We start from the raw sequence: 26,380 nt of genomic DNA on the forward strand, positions 1-26,380 counted from the left end.
CGTACCCACACCTTCAACACAAAGCCAGAAATCCCTTATGCTGCGGTAGAAATCTTTGTGTGCTCCTATCTTGAATGAAGCACACTGTTTTCATACCTTCTCTCTTCTGTCCCCAACTATCTTGCTCCCATCAGAAAAAAAAAATTGTAAAGCATTAGGAAAGTATAAAACAACTCTGCTAAACAGGAATGGCACTAAACATACTGCCATGTTTTGTTTAGCCTGAGAAAGTAGAGTACTTGAGAAGATTCTTACAGAGAATTAAAGAAGAAAAAAATCAAAAACTTGGTAAAGAACAAATTTTCATTATTTTTAGAAACAAAATAACTAAGGCAACAAATTAAATCATTAGGTATCAGCATTAAAAACTATGCAAAGCACACAAACAAGTATGCAGTTAAAGCTGTGGAACTACTGTTACATGATACTGCAGCTGTCAAAAATGCAGATGAATTTTAAGATTACATAACTCCCTGAGGGAGAGGAAAACACAGCAAGTGTTGCCAAACTCTAAAGAGAATCTCTGGCTCAGGCAGACCCCAAAGTGTAGGTTGCTACCAGCTCACTAAGGAAACCATCACTGTAAGCCTCTCCTTAAGCCATCATGAGACAGAAAAACTAATCAGCTCATTGTTTTGTCCAACCCTTGTAATTACCTTCACACTACTTTCTCAAAGAGAATGCTCAAATATCTCAAACCTGAAAATACACTGGACAAGTGTATACAGTCCTGACATGAGACACTCAAATTTAGGTGGCCCTTAAAAAGCTATAGCATACAGAGCTCCCAGTAAGCATCACGTGAAACTCCAGATTCTTTCTGGATTTTTCTCCAGATGGGTAATTTAGAGTTTTTAACTATCAAATTACATGTGAGCTTTTTTCCTAGATCTGAATTCTGCTTCAGTGAGTATACAGAACTGATTCTGCTCATATACTGAACAATTCTTTTTAAGGAGTTCTTTACCTGACTCATTGTACCCTAAGGAATCATGCCTCCCTTCTTTACAGAACTAATTATCTGCAAAAAGAGCTTTCATAAAATAAGTTTTCATAACACATCTCTCAAGAATGGCAAATAGAGTCAGAATAGGTGACATCTTTCTATTTTGTGAGATATGCAGGACAGTCTCATGATTTTGCATTGCATTCTCCAACTTTGCAGTTACGAGATCTCAAGCATACGTAAGCCAGACTGAATGGTCATCAGCTACTCATCACCAGGGAACAGGAATTTTATCTCAAAAGGCTCATGACTCTAACACTCAGTTACCTGTATCTTTAATCACATTTTATAAAAACATATAATAACACATCTTAGGTGAGAGAATGCAGTACCTGCTACAGCTTTTCATGCAGTATCAGAGAAAATAATCTGGTTAGTGTAGTAACTGTAAGAATCTCTAGAAACTATACTTTTATTGCCATAAAGAACTTTGCCATGGTACAAATTGTTTCTTCAGGAATCTGACAAGGACTGACAGAATGATGACGATTCTCAGCATTTTTAATGAGAATAAATCTTAAGTAGTACTATTTTAATCAAATGACTCATAATATATCCAACACCAGAATCTCTGATAGCACCACAAGAAATCTACTTAAAAGACAACACTGCAAAAGCTATTTATTTGAGTGGCAGCAAGAAGAGAGCACATAAGCTAATTGCAATACTCTCACCTGAAAACTGTACTTCAGTAAAGCTTTTTTAACTTCTCAAAGAGCAACATTTTAATGTTAATTCTCATAATGAACATTCTCATAATGTTCATTCTCATGCACATCTGATCTACGCCCCAGGCAGAAGTATTCAGCCAGCAATATATGCCCCATAATGAAACACACACAATCACCAAATACCCACCTCCCAAATTCATTGAAAATACATTAAGTGATAGAAAAACTACATACACAGACACAGACTTTGTTAGACTGACCTGACAGCTTAAGAGAAATAAAATAAAAATTTAAAGAATAGTTATCAGCCTTTATGATGACTAAGAGATTTCACCAGCAATTTATACCAAATTTGCACTCAATTAGTGAGATAGAAAAATATAATTAGGTGCTAAAACTTCCCTTTTACTACTGCCCTTCCCATTAATACAAATTCATAGTAATATATCATAAGTATAAATAAGCATACATGTAAGTATAGTTAAACATAATTATATATAAATATTTATATTCATAGTAATACATCACATTCTAAGTAACAATTCAGCAGGTCATTAGAATAGTCTAAAATACACACTTGCTGAAAGACAATGAGTGAAAACTATGAAATGTTCTTTGCTTCTTTCTTATTTCTATACAAATGCAAGCACTTAAGGCACTGCATCACAGCAGCTGATTCTTACAGAGAAAAAGGAGCACAATTCTTATTGTTTATGGCACACTGGATGGTTTCTGTGGACTCCTAAAGTCATCAAAACTTTACACTTGCATCCATAATTTTTAAATTAATCATTTTAAGTGCTGATATAAATGACACCACTTTATTAAAGCACTTTTTTTTTACTGTCTGTGTAAGAATAATCATGAGACTACAAAGGAAAAGGCTCAGAGGTACAAAATATTTCAGGATTTGAATAAATTTCATTGTAGTTTTGCACAATATATGCCTAATGATATCTTCGCTCTGCAATTTGGATTTAGATTTAGTCTGCATAAGGAATTTGGAGGCAGAAATCTTACTGTGCTAATATCAGTCCATATGAATTAAAAATTGGGATTGACAAAGTTAGAAAAGCACATAGCTCTAGCAGCTATATATGGGGGTGGGAAAGCCAAACAGAAACCTTAACAAACCTCAAATAATAGCATTCTAAATATTTCCAATTTATTGTCTATGACCAAACTCTTAAAAACAGGGCATTCTCTGTCATCTTTCCTTAGATATCAGATAGGCAAGAATCATTAATGGAATTTTTTCAACATGATTATTTACTCCAAGAATAAATTTCCTCTCCCATTAAACAAGTGAGTGATGATTAATACAAAAGGGAAAAAGTGACAGGAAAGGGTAAGTTGCATCTTAAAATGTACTTTATGTCAGCATTTTGATTTTGTTTCTTTTTTATCTTTTTTTTAAAGGTAAATTTATTGCAGTATTTATTACAGCAAATAGTTATAGTAGACAATACATGCCTAACGTTTTTTTTGTTTGTTTTTAAAGGATGTCAGTTTTTAGAAGGCAGCTCTCAAATGCAAGAGAATCTACCACTGGATATGGACACCATTAGTTTTTAATTATTTTAAAAATTACGGTAAATAATTTTCTTCAAAAATTTCTTTTAAGGTACTGCATTCCACTGAAGTTTGATGAAATCAGAACAACCAAGAGCTGCCTGGGATCATCATCTTACTTCCTCCTTTCCTTCTTAAATGTAAGGCTGGTTTTGCTATTCCCTCTGGCATTAGTTCCAATAAGAATCTTCGCTATTGGTCTCCAATTTAATGTACAGATTCTTTCAGAATTCTCTGGTGTATGAAAAGGAAAAATTTGTCCAGGTTCTTAGATTGAACACAGCCCCCTCTTTTCAGTCTGTTCTTCATGCAGAAAACCAATTTTCCATTTCCAAGCCCTGTCTCCAATTAGCTATCCCACCTACCATTCAGTATACATTCTAGCTGTCCTCAGCAGAAACTGAAGTAAAATATTTAATTGGAGTTTGGAATTATTTTTAGACACTCCCTAATTTGTCTCACTCTCCTGAGCACAGTATCCCCATTTCTTTCTTTTTCCTCATTTTATGAGAGAATATTTTGCATTTTCTTCAATATGCTTTGAAAGAACTAACTTCATTTCACAGTCTTAACTTTATCAAAATACCTTCTGACCTCTTAAATGAAACTTCATTATATTTTCTTATATAATAAGATTTTTGATATGGTTATTTAAATCTGACATTCATCCCACTAATTTTGTTCCCTTCATATGAATAAATCCTTCAGATACTAGGGATCTTCCACATATAAGGTGACTATCCTGCCCACATAAGCACTTAAATCCAGAAGAGCACATATAAAACATTCTCTCATATATGGTAGTTAGATTCTTGTTTCTCATTATTGTTAGTCTTCATTAGTGGAGTGCAGTTCAAAAGGTAGAATGGATTATAAGTGCACATGCTCAAGAACCAATTGTACTCTTTCTTTTTATCCACAGCTGAAAGAGTGAACAGAAGTGGCATTTATTTAAGTAAGTTCAGTATAAAAAAAAGGAATAATCCATTGGTAGAAAAATGTATAAACCAGAAGGCACTCTACAGTGTTTTTCTTATTTTAAAAACACATTTTCAAAGGATGAAGCAAATAAGCCAAGTGGTTAGAAACACATTTTCAAAGAATGAAGCAAATAAACCAAGTAGGCGTGCATAAATCAACACAGCCACCTTCTCCTGTTGTTCCTTTCCGGGCTTTGGGAAGCAATTAGATTTCTTTGCTGAAAAGTAACCTTCTTCTACAGAATAGACTCTAGTTTTCCCTGTCACAGGGAGAAAAGCTTTAACTGAATAGGAGGGACAAGCTGGATACACAAACATGGACAGGAAATCTGAAAATTCCACATTAGCAAGGCTATAACAGTAACAGAAAGAGAAAAGGATTTATCCCATTTCAATATACTACTCAGTACACTGACTAGAACATGGGCCAGTCAGAAGTCAAGCCAGTAAGAGATTGTTCCCAAAGCAACAAGTACACTATTAATAGCTTCATTAACAGTGTCATGTCTTTCATTTCACTGATGTAAAGTGCTACTGATTTCTTCAATGAATCAGTTTATTCTATTACTACCCCCTAACACAACATAAAAGGATCCAGCTCAGACTTTTGCTTTCTTGTCTTCCCACTGAGACTCAGGTAAAAAGAAGAAAGCATATATGATACAATTTTATACCAAAAAGCAAAATATAACAAGCATGCTTCCAATTGAGTGTATATATTAGAAGAAAGCAGACAAAAGAATGTAAGAAAGCAATTCAAATAAAGAAAATAGTAAGTATGAAATTATGCTAAGCCACGGCATGAAAAAAGTTATGACAAAAAATGGCTTCCACGAGAGAAAATTCAGCATACACAGATACTATTTCCAATAATTGTAAATGTTTGTATTTTTAAAACATAAAGCTTAAAAAGAAGATTTAAATAAACCTTCACTGCTGTTACCTGAAAAGAATCACCTCTGAGTCTGTAAGAAACTACCACAATTACATATCCTTAAGCAAAGTATCATTTAATTTAACATGTTTTAAGTATCTTCTGTGGTTATTCCGGTTGCTTCATGGCAGAATGTTGTATTTAAAATATTGTAATTAGCTTCAACAGCATCTACAGTCATCACTTAATGTCACTGTGAGGTTTCAACACATTCTCCCTTGCATTAGATTGATTAAGTATTGGTTTGAAAACACTGCATGCTGCATAACTCCACAGTGAAGCATTTTAAAACAGCATCACATTTTTATTGAGCATTAGTTATGTGACCTAAAAGCCCACACCAGGATAAAGCTTTCACTGCCAGAGTAAAGGTGGCTTGTCTCTATTTGCTTATAGCAATGACCAGAATGTTTCTCAAGTTGGGAAATAAAACTTCATCAGCAAAATATCTTAGGAAGGTTGCAGAATCTCTGCTACTGAGGCTTTTCAGAATGGATCACCACCAGGGGTGACCCAGGTGTAACTGACTGTGTCTTGGCCCAAGCAATTAAGGGACCTCTTTGAGGTCTGACCTCCTCAGATTCCTGTTTTCAGCAACTGCATGTGGCAGCAAACATTGCCAGCTGACAGATGGTCACTTACCAAAAGCAAAAGGAACTAGCTTCATTCTGATCAGGTCACTGGCATTTAATGAAATCCAGTAATTAGCAAGCAGCAACCTCTGACACATCTAGTGCCTGAGTCTTAGCTATCACAGGCTTGAGACTGAACAAAGCTTCTTGACTGCCCTGACAGTCTAGATTTCTGAAGCAAAAAACCTCAGGCTATGAGCAAAACTGCATATCAAAAAAGTGGGAAAAAAAACCAACAAAACAACCAAAAAACCAAACACCACAACAAACACCAACTACTCCTCCTACAAATGCCATTCCAGGATACCCAAGGAATCCTTGGATTCCTAAAGCTTGAGGAATCCTTTATATTAGACAAAGATTAGATTATCTTAGACAAAAGACATTTCTGACGCAGCAAGTCTGCTAGAGCAGGATGAAGTCAGACAGGCACGCTTACTCAACTTCTTTTTTTACTTTACTTACTTTTCTGAAAGGGGCCCCTCAGAAATCATCCTATTAACCTGAGTGAATAGAATAACTTTGCACTGCAAGCCTAACTATTACCTGCTATGGTTAAGAGTATTCCAGGCCAAGAAAAATTTGGCCAATCTGTTCACAAAGAAAAGAGGGCATGAGAGGTAGCAATGAGTGACTGCCAACAGTTTAACAGTAAGGTTATTTCAGAGGTACTGCCTAAAGACAAGAGGAAGTCAGGCCACTACTAGTCTGAACTTGAAGACAGACCCTTATGAAATCACAAATTTACTTTGTACCCCAAATGCAAGAATTGTAACACTAGCGTGATCTCAGACCAATGGCAAATGTAATAAAATTCAAAAATTTACAAATCCAGCCCATGTTTCCACCAACAGGACAGAAAGACACCCTCACGTAAATTCATAATTGTTTATAATTTCATTTTTGTCAACCCCTCTCAGATCCACACTGACCATTTCAGAAAATTGCTTCTACCTAGGAATATGCAACATTTATCTATGAATAATGCTTCCTTGTATCTACATCTAACTATTTAAATTTAACAGCAAGGTTTCAATTTTTTAGCCAGTTAAATTTAAACTCTACAAACTTTACTTCAGAAACAGAAAAATATCCTCTCAAGTGATTTAACTGCTTAATTAATTTGTAAAAGAATCTATATGAATTACAGCCTCGCTGCCAGCTATTCATGGCTGATAATACCCAAAAATTTAATATCATTTAACCTGCATAAAACTCCTGCAGACCTTGATGACAGTCCACATTCATGATTATCCCCATCTACTCAACAATGCATCTAACTTAATACTGACCAAAAAATAAAAAAGCATAAACACCCTAAAAAGAATAAAACCATTAGTCTTGTCTGTATATGGGGCTGTGTATCCCTTTAGCAAACAGAAACAAAGTTTTTTTTCATTACAGTCAGTAATCCTACAACATCTTCGAAATCTCCAACATTGTGCTGAAACCCACAACACAACAATGAACATTATTCATCTTAAAAAATATTAGGATCTGACTAGGACAAGAGTTATGGAGCCAACAGCAACCCTAAAACAGATTAGTTAAAAAATTGAGCATCTTATTTAATAATGTATCAAAATTACTGGGTTTTTTACTCCCAAACACAGTCTGTAAACTCAACATAATTATCAAAACCATGTCTTAACACAGATTAAGTTTTTCACAAACTATATTAAATTGTCACAAATTTTCAACCATGTTTTCTTTTTTCCAAAAAAAGTGCTGTGTTACAGCATGTGATCTCCAATTTTGCATATCTGTGAAAATAAAAATTGAAAAAAATCTGCTATGCAATACAAAAGTGGTATCTTCCTAAAGAATGTTCCAATTACCAAAACCTCAGCACGAAAACAAAATCACACATAAGAGTAATGCTTCCAACATTTAACTTAAAAATAGTGCATCTTACCCCCTGTTCCAAGAACTTTCAGGAGCTCAAAGTTTTCAATGCCAACTTTCTCTGCATGGCCTGTCAAATTTGCTGAAGAGAAAAAAGAAAAAAATCACGTCAGATATGTAGTACACCAAAAGATCACTCTGACATCTTACTACAGCCCCAGTAAAACCAAGTTAGCAGTTGAATTAAATAAGCTGTGCTAAGAAGACATCCCAATTTCATACTGTACTCAACTTGAAAAGCAAGGGAAAGCAATTTTCTTGCTGCCATCAGTGTACCCAAAGGTATAAAATCCCAGAACAGCAATTGAAGCCCATCTAGTCTGTATACACCATCTTCCAGTGTACCACTGGGCACCTCTGAAAATAGCCTGATTGCTGTCTGTAACTATGTGATTGGAGATTACAGACAAGGTGGAACTGGACTATCTCTTAGCCCTAGCACCCTGAATACTCTTTTTTCTTTTTGGATTAGTGTATGAAATGACAGAGTTCCAACAGCTGTTCATGCATTTAACACAGGATTGCTAAAGACTCTCCATTAGTACCAAGTACAAATTACCTTAAGTCTACATAACTTATAAGTATGGAAAAAATCTAAGCTGCTACAAAGTTGTGTCATTTGTTGCACAATCTGGAAGCAGGAGGTTCTATGTTTATAAAAATCTATAGCACTTTGGGTGTTTATTTTGTCTAACATACATTTTTCTAAGCAGGGATGTGAAGACCTCTGTTTGAAAAAAGGGATTGTGCAGGGTTGGTTTATTGTTTACCTTCTTTTTTTCCTAAGCTCCTATAAGAAAGCCTTATGCAGTTGCTATTTTTTCCATCTTTGACTCCTGTCATACTATTATGCATCCATTTGCATCAACATGACTACAAACCATTCAGCAAAAGCCTTCATGAAATGATCCAGGCCAAAAAGCAGCAAGACAACACAGTAACTAAGCTTGATAATTCATGTACAAGTTCAGTTCCCTGATCCACTTTACTGAGCAGCTTCATAAGCACAACTAAGGATGCAGCATCAAGTAGCAAGTGAGTCCATATGCACCACAGGAGCTGAATGAAGCTCACTGTACTGCTCCTGACTGCAAACAGAACAAATACTCCTGCTTGAGCTACATCACTGCAGTAAGAAGACAGCAGTAAGGAGGCCACTCTCATGTGCCAATAAAGGAGTTATAGAAAGTAAGACAAACTGAGTGTCTATACAATGAGGGTATGTTCTGTCACAAAAGGCAAATTTAATATTTAATATTACATACTTAATATTACAATTTAGTATTTCATATTACTCTTCTTAACAAGTACTGAAAATGGTACTCAACATGCACAGTTTCAAAACACTATCTTTCCTGCCAGGGACATCAGAAGTACAGGCTATTCTAAAGAGACCAGGGCTACAGTATCCATGTTTTAATGAAGGAGTGAACATCACTGAAGAGATTCAGGACACAGAACTTCTCTGGACACCAGCTAAGTAAGCGCTGAACTCGGGTGGGAAGAAAGTTTTCACTTCAAAATCCACTGATTTGGATCTTCCACAACGGACTACTCCAGAAAGGTTCTCTCACATCCTTTAAATCAGAGTGTCAGCAGAAGGCTTTTCAACTAAACACCCTTCTACAAAGTAAAACAGTCACTTAATCCTTCCATATTCTTGGAACTGAATATGGTAGGATTAAGGAAGTTACAGGAAGAGTGGAACCCAGAGAAATGCTGCTTCTCCAGTAACATGCTGAAGATTTGCAGTGTTGGCTGCAATCCTAAAATGAGATCAAGCCTTAAAACTCAATCTATTCATCTAAATTGTACCATAAACTCACATTCAATAACATAAGTAAAACCTTTTCCACTTTCATGAGGCTACAGAATAAAAAGCTGAGTGCTATCTAGTTTGAATTATTATATGTTTGTTTCAATGTGAGCTGTAATTTTGCACTTTTCCCTTAATTCCACTTTTACTTCCACTCAGAATGCTTAATGGCCTTATCCTAAAAAAATCTTGAAGGTTACTGGAATATTATTTTCATAATAAAAGGAGAAAATGACACCACAAATAAGCATGTGGTAAATGCAAAATAAGACCCATCTCATTCTTTTTACATTATACTGAGGAAAAAAGCCATTCCACAAGACAGCTAAAGGATGCTGCATAACACACACAAGTATGACAGGACACATGAGACAAACTCTCTCACAATTACTCCCCATAAAGCAAGAAGTAAAATTATCCTTCATTAAAAAATAGGAATAACAAATCTTCAAAGCTGTAAGAAAAGATGAACAATTCCCAGAAAGTGCTCCTCCCAATGTTGCCACATGGCAATGGTTTTGCTCCAAGAGGCTCAGTTGCAGTGTTCAGTCCATCTCTGAAGTCCTACTGCAAAAAAAGCAGGCTGAAGAACCTGTTTCTGCCATTTTCTAATAACTCCCCTAGAGCAGTCCTTTGCCTTCATCTGCTGAAGCAGCTGCAGCACTTTGACACTCTAACAGAGGTGAAGTGCAGTTTCTCCAGGATAAAAGTTGTCATTCCAACATTTCCTTCAACCTGCTTTCAGAAGCATAAATCTCAAAATATCAATTATTCTATTCACCACTCCCAGGAACCTGAATGGCCATTTCTTGAAGACCTTTCACCAGGGATGGTCTCTGCAGTTACAAAACTGTTCCAAAACTGAGGATTTTAAAGGGTTGCAATGAGACCACTACTACTACTAGGACTGACAGAACAGTGGAAGGCTTCTCACACCTCACAGACGTCACTGTGCTGGAAATGGTGATTAGCTCACTGCATACTGGCACAATTAGAAGAATCCTGCATTTACTAATATTCTACTATAGTCCACACCCATCAGCATTGAACCAACATGGTTAAAGAGAATATGCAGCTGAGGGCAACAGCAAGAGATAACATGTCAACTCAGAAAAAAATAGCAAATTAAAAGGCCAGGACATCATAGTCCCCATAAAAATAAAGAGAAAACAGAGATACTAGTCACCATCATCACCTCTGAAGGCAGGAAGAAAGGAAATATCCAGAAATACTACCACTGCAAAGACAAGCCTCCCCTCTACATGCAGGGACACCAGTGCCCAAAGACCAGAGCTGTCATTTTCAGTCCCCTGACTATCCAGACTGTCTATCCAGTTCTCCTTGATGGAGGATCTCCAGATGATGTAAGAGACATGACTGCCATCTGCACTACACCTGAACTTCAAGAAGGCCTCAAGGGAACTAACAACTGTGCAAGCTGGTACTGTGCAATGATTCTGTAAGCTTTTAATTGCATTTCTAAGATCTTGAGAAATAACATTTCAACAGTGTTTGTTCTCAAGTTAAAATGTGCTCTGTCCTCTGCTTCTAGACCCCACAGCATACAGGTCTTGAAGCAGACAAACAAAGCTAGAGCTTCCTCTACTGAACCAGATTGAGCTCTGCCTGAAAATTGAAACTTGTCCCTGCAACATAAGACCAATTCTTCAGTTTCATTGAGCAGAACAATGAACCTCAGGCAATTTTAGGAACAGAGAAAACAAGAAGGAAAATTAGAAGACATTCTGCAATACTCCAAATACTAGGTTGCAATGTCTAGTATCAGTATCAACTTGATCTCGAACTGTTACTCCAGAGAACGGCCCATCCCCACTCACCTAACAGATCTACTGAGGTCACAGCATCAAAGATCAGATGTTGCTTTATAACTTGTACGTTAATGCCTTACTCAGAGTGGAGAGAGGGTGCAAACTCCTGGGGGAAAAAAAACCCTGACACCATGCAACAGAAACTATGCAACTGTTATTTATTAGACACTGAAGGAAATGCATATGTTATCTGTTATCTGCTATATAGAGTTATACTTTGTTACTGGTTACAGCAACTAGAACTATTTGTGAAGGAAGTAAAAGTATCCTGCAGTCCTTGTAATCTGAGAGACCATTGCCACCGAATAAGTGTCAGGTCATTGAACAAGAGCACCATTTAATCAGCTCAGGGTACTATCTTACAAGCCTTAAGTGGAATTTAAAACCATAACATCTTAAGAATATTTTTCTTAGGCAAAAGAAAGAATGTAGAGCAAAAGTAAAACACACACAGAGTTCTGAACTCATGTGAAAGAAAAGAATATACAGTTCATGTTGCTCTGAACTTCAGGGTATCAGTTGAGGTAACTGGGCTGGTAACTGCTGATTCTCTAGAACATTAGATGCTTAAGGGTAAGACCACCTGAGCTGAGAAAAACAAATTTAAAATTTGAAAAACATCTGGAAAAAATTCAAGCTCTCACAAAGCTGCTGATCCCATTCTAGAAGGCTTAGAAACCAAACTTGACAAAGATCTCAGAAGCACCAGCTAATACAGTATGTATACATGTGTGTATGTACATGTATGTATAACAGCACACATGTACACTGCATGGAGTACAGCATGTGGAAATTCAGAAGCATAAAATGTGGTGGAACACACAATAAGAAACAGTCACTACCATCATGAAAACAGAACATAGAAGACTATCCCACCAAAGACACTACTTGCATATAGAAAGCTGAAATAAATATAAAAGTCCAGACATCTGAGATTAATGACACAAACTCAGTAGTCTGGACTGGAAACTGCTCCATGTTAAGATCCATTCACACTCAGCAGCAGCCCTTTTTCTCTTACAGAGGTGACTTCATGAGTTTTATCATTACTGTGAGCTGAATCACTATGAGGTCACCAAGACTGAACCCTGAGGCACCTCCATGGTCAGCTAGAAACTTACTGTGTTGCAACACTCTACGTCACATAATTGCAAAAAAAAAAAAACCAAAATGTAATTATACAAGATGCTAATGAATAAAATTGCTACAGATAATCTAATGCTGAAGAGAGTTGAAACAATCAGATACCTAAAGATTGTGCATATCCTCTCAAATAAAAAATTATATCTAAGTGCAAGACATGAATCAACTTCAGTTTTCCCTATCATTAGTAATGAATGAAATAATTTATAGAAATTCAGTCACAGGCACCTTGGACACAGCATCAAAAGTAAGAGAATACAAATTAATTTATCAACAAAAAAAGGGCAACTGATAACTTACATGTTGATGGAAGGTATTTACATATTTGGTTATGCAGACCTTAACAAGAAAACTTAAGAATTATCCTCTCCCAGGTAAACATTTTATAACCATCTATCCAAGACAGCATAAAATATTTACAGCTGTCCAGGAAAATGAGAAGAGGAAACAGCCACAATAGATCCCAAAACAAAACAAACCCAAATAAACTGACTGCAAGTAACGTGAGTCTTTCACAAACCAGTCTGCCTATCTACAGACTGAGTCAGAAGCAAAGAAATCTCAGCAGAACTTGCACCTCGTTGTTGGGATTCTGTAGGGGGGAGGAGACAGAGAGAACGTTTACCATAAGACACCAAATTATGTAATGATGGGGATACAACAGAAATATTTACATGAAAAATATATTGGAAAAGCATCCTCAGATACCCAAGCCTTGTCATATGGTTAAGGAATTTCAGCAAGTGTTCTTTGAACTGCCTTCTGAATAAAATCCTAAGACATATTAACATGGCATGTAAGACCCCTGATTGTTTTGTGGAATTAAGCATGAGCTTTTAAACCATCACATTTAGAATACATTGGATCAGAGCTAATAAACAGGCTGACAATGAAGACTAGTCTTCATTTATATTACACATTTTACAGAACATCACTGAAACAATGATGAAACAGCAAAACGATCAGTTGTGCCAGAGCCTTGGACAGATCATTTTAGCCAGGTTTGTTGGATTCCAAAGCCCAGTGGGAGAAAAGCAAGCAAACAAAAAAATCCCATTCAACAAAAAGAAACAAAAAGCCACAAACACAACCCAGGAAAGATCAATAGCTGTCCTTTATCATAATCAAGGCTATCAGAAGATAAATAACAATAAATTCCTAGAGTACAATGAATTTTTAGAAAATATTGATTGTGTAAAGAGTGAAATCCAGAGATTGAAGCGGTATTAAAGATTATTAATAAACTTAAAATACTCTTTGTTGTTCCCACAATTCAAGAAAACATATATTTTAGTGCTCAAAAGAGAAAAGTAGAAGCAAAAGCAACCCAAGCTTTGAAATAGCTAACTATTAGTACCTACTGATCCCTAAACAATATACAAAATTGTTATTATTTACATATTTTATATTATTTTATTATATATATTGTTCAGTATGTAATAAAATATTACATCTGTATGTTCTAAGTAAGTAAAACAAAAAAAAATCTGTCTTACAGAAAATTTGATTTTAAAAGTATATTTTAAGTCTCATAAAGTTTCCTTTTAAAAAAAGAAAAAATAAGGTACTGTATAGGTGCCAGATGTACCTCCACAGTGAAGGCTGAATTCACTATTCAGTGCATGATCCATCATGTTTTTTAGTCATAGGAATTTTCACAATTCCCTAGAATGTAACATGAACCTTCTAGTTTACAAATAAATCCATTCTAATTGAAGATCCCATTCTGGAAGGCATAACCAAAAATTTGCAATATTAAACACTATAGATAATCCACGTATTTATTTTCTGAAGCTTTTTACAGTTTCATACTGAATTGTAAGTTTGACTCAAGGGGAAGTTTCAAATTCTTGTGCCTTTGGAGTTCTGCAGTCTGTTGCTACATGAACTTCTGGGCCCTACGTGCCTTTTCTCATGCATGCCTGGCAAACTGCAAACTAAAGCAAGTTCTTTAGCCTAAAGATTGTGATAACATTAAAACAAATCCAGCAGCCTCTTCAAAACAGTCTTGCTAAAAGGAAAAGAACAAGACTTAGCTATTATAAAGCAAAACAATGCATTTAGACCCCACTGCCCATATGTTCACACAATGTCTCAAGCTCCCTTCAAGATCCCAGTTTTGGGAATCTCTGCCTCTCCCTGGGCAAAGCAGGGAGTTCACAAGCGTGCCACAAGATGGGCAACCTCCTGCCAGTCACTCACACACACTTAAGGTACAGGATCCTTTGATCCTTTTTTCCAGAAACAAGAGGAGGTGCGGAGGAAATCTCACTCTTAACTGTTCTGTTTCCTTTTTATCTTCTGATATCACAAGACTTTTCTTCTCTTTCCATATCCTTCTCTATCACGTAAAATGTTTCCTCTGATAGGCTTTATGTTTGCCATTGTTCAGTTCTGAAGCATTACCAAGCAACAGAAATGTTAAGATGTAACAATGTTCTTTTTTCAGTGCAAACAATATGTATTTTCTAAGGTCTGCAAAAAGATAAAAAGTTGCATTAACTCTGAAAGTTAGCCCTCAAAAAATAAAACCTTTTCAGTTACAAGATTCCAGAAATATACGCTAAAGAAAACGTCATTTTCTTATTATTTTCACTGGAGAGATTCAGTGAAAATCAGAGAGAGTCACCACTTCCTACTATTTCAACTTTGGCATATTTTTGCTTCTACTTCCTGAAAAGAGATTCCACTTTCCCCAAAGACTCATTTTCCTTCCCAAAGTGAGACAAGTAAGACAGTGACTATTCTGAAGTGGCTGAATTATGAGCCTTCTATTAAGAACAAAAATGGTTGGGGTGTTAGGAAAATAAAAAACTTCACAAATACAATTAGAAGAATATCACTATTAAATGACATGTGTCCTAAAAGTCACTGCTGTGTCCTATCTGCAAAACATCATATATATACACACAGAGCAGTGCCGAGTATTTGTAACAGAGCGCATCACATGCTATCACACAGAGGCACTCAAGTGTTCCTTCCCTATCACAGACCCAATCTACATGCCTATCAAGTGATGTTTTTCCAGCAATTACTTTTTGGTCATACAACAGAGGAATTTCAGGGCTCTAAGTCTATGAGATAAAAAGCTAAAATTAAACCTGACCGTACATATCAAAGCCAGCACTGTAATTTCAAAGTTTAAAAGAAGTCAAGCTGTGGTATGATAGGGTTAACAATCAGCTGATCTATGCAGAAACAGCACTGCATATGCCCTAACTTAAGGCATTTTCATATACCTCCACACTTGCTTGGAGCTAACAACAATCATCTTTTGCATTCTTTAAGATCCTCATTTCATCTTAAATTCAAATTCTAAAGTTGTTCACTTACTCATTGACCATAATAAAAGACGGTCCCTAACTCATTTAACACTTTTAAAGCAATCCCAAGACGATGTAATTGCAAACGCAAAGTGTAACTGTGGGTTTACCTGCATTCAGCTGATTTGAATTAGTCAGCTTGTAACCGTGGCGTTCAAGTAACTGCTTCCAAAATATGAACTGATACTCCCTTCTCAAAGAAGCCACTATTTCTGCTACAATAGTAAATTCTTTCAAAGCACTCTGGAGACTAACCTCTTTTTCATCTGCCAACTGACAGCTACTTTCAATCTGTAATTCTAAATTATTAAATTAGTCACAGAGCTAGCAGCATCAAAGAAAGAACACAGAGATGAGGGAAACACTGGAATCTAAACAAATTGCACAATAAAGGATATTCATTATATAGAATATATTTAGGAACAACAAAGATCCGCTTGCTCCAAATTCTAGTTCTTGCCTGTCCTCTCATTCTTTTTCCCAAAATGAAGCAAAATTAAATAATCATCCTGCATGTGCTTTAAAGATGTGGTGGGCTGACCCTAGTCAGCAGCTAAGCATCCACACAACCAGACCCAGTACGAAAAAACCTTTGAACATCCAAAATATCCTATACCTTTATGTATTTCTGTATCAACAGAAGTTGACCACAACTTTTCTCCTCAAATTACTGTATCTCTGTGCATTGTATAGAGAAGTCCTGAACCAGTATCTCCACACGTCTTGCATAGCAATGACACTATTGACTCTTCGGGAGTAGGAGTCTCCCAGGAGTACATGACAGAGCGGCTCCCTCCTCCACCCTGGTGCTCCAGAAATAGACAAGTCATTGCTAGAAAGCATTTTTCAGAAAGCAGAGTATTCTAAACTGAATATGGAGAAGAGCACAAGGAGGGGAGTAGCAACTTATTCCTACTAAACTGAATTTCAGAAGCTTAGAAGACAAACAAGGTTGAGAATTTTTAAAATAAAAATGAAAGCTGGTACTTCATACAGCTATATATGTGATCAGGATTAAAATCAAAGTTGCTTATTATGCTACATTGCTTATTCCTCAAACTATCTTTAAATAACAACCCCTCAGGGATACGTGTTCTCAACCTTTATAAAAGTAATATAGAAAAAAAGAGACATAGTTACGTAAATATATTGAATAAATATGTCCCATTTCCTTTCCCCTTACCTTTTCCACACTTAAACGAAGCAACACCTATCGAGACAACTATGTTTTCCAGCAGCTCCTCCTTGAAAGAGGGAAACTACAGTCCCTTCGATTTCTGTAGGTATCAAGAGACTGCCTTTTTTTTTTTTTTCCTTTCCTTCCCTCCTCCTCCTCGCCCCGCCAAGCAGCGGTGACAGCCGTGCTCCTCTGGGGCAGCTCCCCGACCCCAGGGCCGAGGGACAGAACGGCACCGAGGGGACCCAGCACCAGCACCTGCCTTTGCATCGGCCCTCGAGAATGTCCAATACATTAACACGGCGAGCAGCCCTCCCAAACTTTTGCAGTGAACGGCATCATATGCTCACTCTCACTTCAGCATGGGGAAAAAGATGATGACAGAAAAGGAGTGAAGGACACGAGTTAACAGCACCTTCATTGTTAATCAATACAGAGAATATACGTTCTGATTGTGTTTTACACGCTCTTCTAAACTGACGTTAAAATTTAGATTTACTGCAGTGTTCAAGTTGCCTGGAAACTTCTGAGAAGCAGAGAATCCTTACTAAAAAGAAATAAAGCTCTTCCCCAACACAACAACCTACAACGGAGGATTTCTGTTGGATCTTTAAAGGTCATACATATTTCACATGTTGAACTACTTCTCCTGAGGGTCGTCAAGTAACTACCGAGCTACAAGAAATCCATAGACTGAAAACCCAGATAACTCCGTGGTTACGGGCCGGCACATTCCCCTCCCTACAATTCCGGCATTTCACCGAGGTCAGAGAAAAGCTGTCACATAAAACGACTTCATTTAGGACTGGAACAAACCGCCCCCCCCCCAGCATAGATAGAGAAGTCGATCAAACACACAACTTACAAAAAAATAACGTTTATAAGAGAGCGTGGCTACCCTTTATCTCCTTCAGAAGCGTCAAATACCACCAGGAAGTGGGACAGGGAAGCCAGGCATGGAGCAGAAGTCGAAGTGAACTACTTTTCTCAGAAATAAGAGAAGGCCCCCTCCCCGCCCCCATCGTACGCGCTCCTGCCCTTATATTCCAGCTCATCCTCTTTTTTCCCCCCCGCCACTGAGATTTCCCCACCGGCCCCACCAACTCCGCTCGCTCCCTGCTCAGCCGTGCCCTCCTCGGCGCGGGCCGCTCGTGCCCCTCCGCCCCCGCGCGACCCCCGGGCCCGCCCGCTCACCGTTCCTCAGCTCGTGCTTCACCGTGAGGAGCGGCAGCTCCGCTTCCCCCGAGGCTCCCTCCATGTCCTCACAGGCGGCTCCGCCGCCCCTGCCGCTCCCGTGAGTGCGAGCGCGGCGGCGGGGGGATGTCACCTGGCCCGAGACGGCTTCTATTTTCCAGGGGCGCTCCGGGGCACAGGAGCCATGCAGGCGCGCTGGGGTCTGCCGCTCTCCCCTCCGCCTTCTTGGAAGACGGGGTGGGAGGTGGGGGCGGAGGTTGGGGCAGAAAACCCCAAACCTACACCGCCCAACAACAAACAGTTATTAAAATCTAGGGAGGCACACGCACGACGGCTTCCCTCCCCAGGCGCTCAGAACCAGCCCATGTCCTTGCGCCTCCCCTCCCCCGGGCTCCGGCCGCCTTCCCCGCCCGACAGCGGGGAGCGGAGCGGAGCGCGGCCGGGATAGGCTGAGCGCCGCGGGGGGAGGAGGTGGGAGCGCCGCGGGGAGCGGCTCCTACTCAGGCGCGCGCGCCCCCTCCCTCCCCGGGCCGGGCGCTCATTGGCCGCGCGCGCCCGCGAGCCCCGGCGGCCGTCGGGCAGAGAACGTTCCCCGCGCGCCGCCCCCGCCCTTCCGCCGAGCGCCGCGCGCCCCCATTGGTTCGGCGGCTGCGCCAACCGCCGGCTCCGCCCCCCGCCCTCCCCCCGGCCCCTCTACTCCCCGATCTTGTTTGTAAACATTCCCGCCCGCCTCTCCCGCTGACCCCCGACCCCCGCGAGAGGGCGGGCGCTGGGCTGCCGAGAGGTAAGGGACGGCGCTGATTGACCACTGGAGCTGGCAATCACCTGAGGGAGGGGCCATGGCGCCCTTCCTCGCCTTACGGGCGGCTTCCATCGTGCTCGAAGGGGGAGCGGCCGTGGGCTGACCCACTCGCAGTGGAGGCCGGGGGGGAGCCGGGCTCCAGCCTAGCGCGGGGATGCGGCAGCGGGATGGGAAGCGGGGCATCCCCGCGGGGGGATGCGGCGGGGCAGGGAGCAGCGAGGCTCGGCCGGGGACGGGGGGATTCCCGCAGAGTCCCTGCCGTCCCGCACGGGAGGCGCGGGCGGTGCGTGCGGACTCGCGGCGCCGGCTGCGGCTGCGGCACACACACCGACAGGCCCGCCTGCAGCCCGCGGCCGTGCGCTCCGGTCACCGGGCTCAGGGGCCCACAACACGGGAGGGCGGGTGGCGCGGGCCCCGGTGCACCAGGGGTCCCGCCTGGTGCCACCTTCCCCTCGGCCGGGGCCTGGAGCGGGCGGAGTGCGTAGTGGCCTCTTGGGAGGTGGAAGAGGGCGCCTGTACTGAAGTGAAAGCAGCCTCGGTGATCGCTGGAAGGGCGCACGGCCGGCAGGGTTCTCGCAGCTCAGGAGGCGCCTGGCAAGGGCTTGCTGGTCGCAAGATAGGAGTGGGCGAGCTTGCTGGGGCCGTACATCCATGTGCCCCGTTCACCTTGCCTTGCCTGGGCCGCGTTCATATTGTCCCCTCAGCTGCGAGGGAGACACTGTCCTCTCAGAGGCATTGATAGTGTTGTTGGGGGAGATACGGTTCAAAACACATCAGACCTGTTCATCTCAGTTAAGCCGCTCAGTCTGTTACGTTTTGGAGGTTAGCTGGTGTTTCTAAAGCTGTCCTCATTTCCTTGCAACAGATAACTCAAATTACTTTTCTCTCTATTTCTTATTTACAGTAATTTCTGACGTGTTGCTCTTGAATGCCACTGCTTCTATCCTTACATACAAGTTGCTAATTCACAGTGTCATGTCTCAGCAGTAGTGTTCGCACAGAGTCTAATTAAGTTACATCAAAGATCAATGAAATAAAATGTCTTGCGTTAATCCATTATTCACACTCCAGTATTAAATGTTTGTGTGTTTGTACACATATATGTTAAAAATGCATGTACATGTATCCGTTTCTACAGTTTCCTGTGGAGAGATTGAGTTTTGCTATTTAAAGCAGTGAGATTTTCTGCTTCGCATTTGTTTATATACCAGACCTCAGGTTTAGGGTGCCTATGCAGTTGTCATCCCAGAAATTAATAATACTGCCTAAGGGTTTCATAGTATTTTTGGTAAAACTTTTGAAGGTGTTTCCCACCAAGCACTGCACCTGTTCTGTTGAGGTATCTCAACCATACGACACAGGATGTATGGTACACACATAACTCCTCCAAAAACGTCCATCCAGTTACTGCCTTTCCACCAGTATTATATCAAGATTATAAAAATAAAAAGTCTGAACATGGGAGATGTTTTCAAACTGGAAAATACTTGCTTCCCTAACTTTTGTCACTTGTTTTTAGAAGCATCGCTATTGCAGAGAAAGTAAGTGTTATATAAAAAGCATAGTATTAAACAATTAAATGGAAAATGGAAATACTAAACTGATCAAATTATTTATTAATTAACATTATTAAATTAATAAGTTTTTGCATCTTTGTAATGCAAAAATGATGGCTTCTGTGTACATCTGGTGGGGACTGTGAGATTTACTTACTCATTGCAAGGCGTAACAACCACTTCTGATTATTCCATGTCCCAGATAGTATATTTTAAAGAGCCTGGTTCTGTATTTCATCCAGTGGCTCTACTAGCCTACTCTTGGACTAACTGTCCCTGGCAGCCTCAGAGGAGAGAAGCTGAAATCTGACTCCGTTTACCAGTACTCAGTGTGAGGGGTGCTGGCATTGAGTCCAGTAGTTGTTAATAATCTTGCTTTCAGATGTTCATAGCTTGACAGGCTGTATCTGCTTATTTGCTCCAGGCTGCAAATTTCTCCTTTCAAATTTCAGCTAAAACAGCTTTAAAAAATGAGGTAATAACCCTAAAATACCAAACCAAGAATACTGATCCATGCTGACAATGTGTATAATAAAACACAGTAATTGTTGTGTATATTTCAGTTTAAGATGTGACTGGCCTTGCAAAGTACTACTACATGAACTGAAAGTTCTTTCTTACCACTGAAGGATCCCCTGATGTACTTGAAACATGGTCATTCCAATAAAAAAAAATTAAGATTTTTTACATAACAGTTTCTGCAGTGTTAAAATGTTTTTGCAGTGGGATTCTTGTGTCATGTCCAGAAACAGCAAAGCAGCCCTGCTGAATGCTTGGAAAGAATCCCACCTTTTGACAGACAAAAGAGCTATACTTGCAGTGAAATCCTAAACCTCCTGTCAGTAGTCCATGAGTGCAAGACTGTGCTCAAGTTTTCCTTTCAGCTGAACTTTGGGAGCAGTGGAGGGTTAGACTTGGTTGTGTACTTGACATGAGAGTAGATCTATACCTTGAGCAGAATGGTCCAGGTATAGTGGGCTGGTGACATTGCCTCCATCATACAGCAGTATCACGTGGCTTTGTGGGTGGCTTTAAAGGACAGAGTTCTGCCAGCCTTAAGGATAGATTGGAATTACAGATAAGTGGAAATACACAGGCTTCATCTATACCAGAAAATAAAACTGATTAGGACTCGTTCTGTAGGTGTCAGGGAAGTGGCATGACATAGCATGGTGCAGCTAAATTCTTTCCCCTTCAAAAGAGTGGCCTTTGTTTTCATTGCCTCCTGGATTTGTCAAGCCTGCATACCATTACTGAGCTGTGCTAGCCTCCAGCTTGGATGTACAAAGACATTGCTTGGAAAAAATACTGGCCAGGGACCCAACCATTCCTGGAATCACACCAGCAGTCAGAAGTATGGATAGTCAGGTGCCAGCACTGATTGGGCCTCTGTCCTGTTTAAGTCACTGCACTGTCACAGAGTCAGATGAGGGAGGAAATTTGGCTCAAGCCTGCAGCCAAAGCAGCATGAGAAAAATCCAGGAAGAGTGATGGGCTTAGACCAGAGGGAGTACAGACTGGTCTGTAAGAGTTTTTTTTGTTAGTTTGGAGAAGTAAAACCACCATTGGTGTGTTAACTGTGCTTTTAGAAGTGCAGTTTAACTGACTGAAATTGTTACTTGCATTTAAATACATTTGTGTGTATGTTGCAACACCAAAAAAACCCTACTGTTTGTATGATGTGCATACAATAAATTACCCCTCTGGTATAACAGGAAAAATATTTGATGTTTAAATGGTTAAAAGCTATGGGGCAGTGCAGAGCTACTCATGATCCATAGTGTCAATGGGTTTTGGTTTTTAAGCAGCATTTTCATATTCATGTGCACAACCCGACAGGTCAGTCAGCCAACAGTTCAGTGTTTGGGCTGAGCATGTGCTGCAAGTTTGGGAATATGGAGTAACACCATTCTAAAGATAGATGTCCCTTCTCTACCCCACAACACAACTGTTCAAAAATATGTGTATTTACTTGTCATTCCTAATTGTGAAAAGAGGGAGGAAAAAAATGCTGTGGGAAATTCCCACATGGAAAGATATTATTCAGCTTCATTAAAGAAAAAGTGTCACAATATTTTATTTTTGGTTCTAAAAGAGGTGGTGTGCCAAGCTGGTTTGAGGGCTGAGGTGAAATGGAAATGCTCAGTGTACAGAGGTCTGAAAGGAAATGAGAGAGAAAAAGAAGAACGTGAGTGCTAGAGCTGCATAATTCCAGGGTGCCGGGGCCTCACAGTTTTGAGGTATTTGATTTACTTTGTTTCGGAAGGGGAGCTGCTTATGGAAATTGTAATTTCTATGGAGCTAAAGTTGAAGGTGTTTGGTGCTTTCTTATGGTCATTGAATTGTTATAGAAATAGGTGTTATTTTCAAAGGACAAATTTCAGAAGGCTAGATGATACAAAATGTTCTCCTTGATCACTCCATGGAGAACATTTGCACAGCAGAAGAAAAAAACAATCAAATTTTGGAAACCACAAAATGAATTTAGGGAAGGACTCACTGTGAAAGACAAACTTGATATGAAACAACTTTTGTGAGAAATTTTAGTTTAGTATTAGTTCTACTTTTTAGTTTGCATATCTTCACTGTGATTTTTATCTCTTGTTTAATCTGAACCTTTAATTGAACAGTCTGTGCTTGATAACTGTCAGAAAAGTAGACTGGGTAGGTATATTTGTTGTTAAAAGTATTTTTTATGAAACTGCTCTGGGCAACAGTTTTATCTCTCTAAAACCACTTAATGTTTTTACCATGAAAGGAGAAGTTATGATAAGCATCCAAGTCTAATAATTCTCTAAACGGAAGTGGTACAACTCTGTCAGGAAGTGGATCATTTCTTGAAAGAGTGCATTTAAGCATTACTGCTTGCTTCTAGGGTCCTGTTTCAGTTAGTATTCATTTCTTCACTGAAAAGTGATTTGTTTATTTTTTTTTTTCAGTCACTGTACAGTTGCAACTACCATTATATTACAGGCAGCACTTTCAAAAGTTTAATTACTAAAAGTCTACCTGGTTATAAAAGAGGGGAAAAAATTGTCACGTCTCTCAGTTTCTGATGAGGAAGAGGAAAATGAATGAATGCTGTCGATAGGGGAAAGAAAGCAGTACTAGCCATTGACACAGAAATAGGAGTTTATTTCACTTTTTGAACTGCTAAAGCTTCTTAAGGTAGGCAAAAATAGAATTTCTGTTTAATAAATATAATTGACTTTTGAATCCTAATCCTTACTCACAATAGTTTGAACTTTTTTCAGATTTGTTGGAGGAAACACAGTGAACTGTTCTACATAATGTTGTCATTAAACCTCAGTAATACTCCCTGAGTAAAGTCTAAGTCCTTTTCAAAAGACCTGCATGTGAATTCTCACTATTTTGAAAATTTACTGTCAACTTTGGAGAAGGTGACTTTAGAAAGGAGAAGTTAATCAAGGTGATCTGAAAGCTAGTGATGATGAAATTAAAACTTATAACTCATCATGAAGACTCTGAGTACATTCTGGTAATTGCAGAACTTATGGTTCTGTTTTCCTACCCCAGACAAGGAAGCATAAATATGAGGAAAAAAAGGGTTTAAATGGCAGAACTTAAAGCTATGCATTGTAGTTTTTAAAGTGAGCCTGCAGAAAAAGAGTGAAAAGAAGTGCCACATAAAATGAAGGGGGAAGGACAATTTTTTAAAAGCATAAATGAAAAGTAATGAATTAATTTCCACAAGTTTTCTTCTAATGATGTATTTAAAGCTATTGCATCTGTTAAATTACCAATGAGCAAAAAGAGATTTAATGAAGTGAACAATTATTACAGAGGTTCCTTTCCCTCTATCTTGAGAAAAGCTGTCTGATTATTGATTTTGAGCCTATTCTTTGAAACTTAAAAAGATAAGATGGCTCCATTAATTGAAATAATGGAAAAGAAAATCTGTAAACAAATGGATAAATTAAGATAATATGTTTCAAACTCAGTTCGTGAATCTCCTGGATTTTGAAAGGAACTTGGAGCTCCTCAGAAAAAATATGAAAACTCCCATTAGTTTCAAGTACTATATTAGGTGACTGGAAGGCACCTCTTAACATAGAGTATTATAATATTTTATAATACAATATGATTTAATATAATCAGCATTACATTATAACTAAAAACACCTTTAAAAGGACCAGGAAAATGTTTTGATGAAAGATTTGAAAGATTACCCTTAGTTTTAAAGAACAAAAAGAAACTAAAATGTGTTAGAAAACAAAAATGTGTCTTGAGACTAGAGCTAACAGGTAACTGGTATTGAAGCAGTTCTATAATTTCATTACTGTTTTTCTTAATTTTTTCATCCCATACTGATTTATTTAGATACAGGATGCAAACTAGGGTATCTCTAGCTCAGCATTGCTGTCGCCAACGCTGGCCAGGAGCAGCTGCATAGTGTCATGAGAGTCTCTGGTTTAACAATGCAGTTCCTAAATAAAGACATCCATTTGCTTGCTTTGACTTTGCCATTTGCTAATTTCATCTGATGACCCATAATGATTTAGTTACAAAAGAGTGTGAAGAATTACTACCTTTTATTTCTTCCATGATTTTGTTGCATCTGTCCCCATTGCCTATTTCATAGGGAAGCTCAGAATATGAAGCAGTAACTTCACCACCTAAAAATATCCAGTACAATATTTACTGTAGATAATCTGCTCTAGAAGTTATGCACCAGGCACTTGGAGTTCTTTGAGCTTTCAATAATCCATGCACAGCCTCATTTCTTTCATTTTTCTTAAGTAGAGGACTTCTAGGTGAAACCTAGGTTATTTGAATGTTAGAACACTCCGTTTTATTAATCTTTTTTCTTTTTTAGTGTAAAGTGTTTGCTGTGACAGTCTTTGAAGAGGATATCAAACTCCAGTTGGTCAGAAGGCATTTTACCTCTTTTTGTAAATTCCTTGGGATTTGCATTTTCTCTGAAGTGTTAAAGACTTCTATGCAAATAAGTGCCCCATTAAGCAATTTTTCTTTGGCTGTCATTTATTAAGCCTGGCTAAGAGTGAGGTTTGGCATCTTCCTTCTTACAACATGTCACATTCAAGCTTACTTTTCTGTTGTGACTGCTTCTTAATGTATTGATGGGAAGCATGACAGCAATGCAGATTATTGACATTGTAAATAACTCCATTAACTCTGAGGTATTTCAACCCTCTCACCCCCAAGCATTTTTGAGCTTTTATAAAGATTTATACTAGTAACACATCTCTCTCCATTTTTAAGAGAATGCATTCTATTCAACCAGATTTTATTCCAGACCAAACACTGATTACAGAAACTGTCGTCAATTATTTGCTTCCCATTCAACTCAGTGTTGCATTCCTGGAACTCTAGTGAGATGCATCTTCAAACGGGAAGTCAGATGAGGCAAATGCCACAGATTCTTAGAATTACTTGTAATATGCAGAGAAGTTAGTGTATAAATTTGATTAAATCACTTCTCTCAGTGACTGTCTTGCTTTAACCCCAGCCAAGTCCAACCACCTGCTCACTCACTGTTCCACCAGCACATTTGGGGAGAGAATTGGAAAGGTGAAAGCTGGAAAACTCATAGGTTGAGATCAAGACAGTATAATAGAGAAAGCAGAAGTCACAAATATGAGCAAAGCAAAATAAGGAATTAATTCACTGCTTCCTATGGGCAAGCAGGTGTTCAGCCATCTCCACCAGAGCAGACCCCCATCACAAGTAATGGTGCCTTGGGAAGATGAAATCTGTCATTCCAAATGCGTCCTGCTTTCCTCTTTGTTTCACCCACTTTATATACTGGACACGATGCCATAAGGTCTGGATTGTCACTTTGGTCAGTTTGGGTCATT

General features: G+C 39.1%; 1 protein-coding gene across 1 annotated transcript in view; it reads right to left on the reverse strand.

Annotated features, from left to right (window-relative positions):
* The window catches only part of RPS6KA5 (ribosomal protein S6 kinase A5), a 66,740-nt gene extending 48,259 nt beyond the window's left edge, over window positions 1–18,481 (reverse strand). Inside the window, exons 1-2 of the mRNA XM_058807980.1 lie at window positions 18,183–18,481; window positions 7,711–7,782 (exon numbers count right to left, since the gene is read on the reverse strand). Coding sequence (XP_058663963.1) covers window positions 7,711–7,782; window positions 18,183–18,246 — 136 coding nt within the window. The 5' untranslated portion in view covers window positions 18,247–18,481. The remainder of the gene's footprint in view (window positions 1–7,710; window positions 7,783–18,182) is intronic.
* Window positions 18,482–26,380: the final 7,899 nt, after the last annotated feature.

Source organism: Ammospiza caudacuta, chromosome 6 (genome assembly GCF_027887145.1).
Source record: "Ammospiza caudacuta isolate bAmmCau1 chromosome 6, bAmmCau1.pri, whole genome shotgun sequence".
In the NCBI taxonomy this organism is placed as follows: Eukaryota; Metazoa; Chordata; class Aves; order Passeriformes; family Passerellidae; genus Ammospiza; species Ammospiza caudacuta.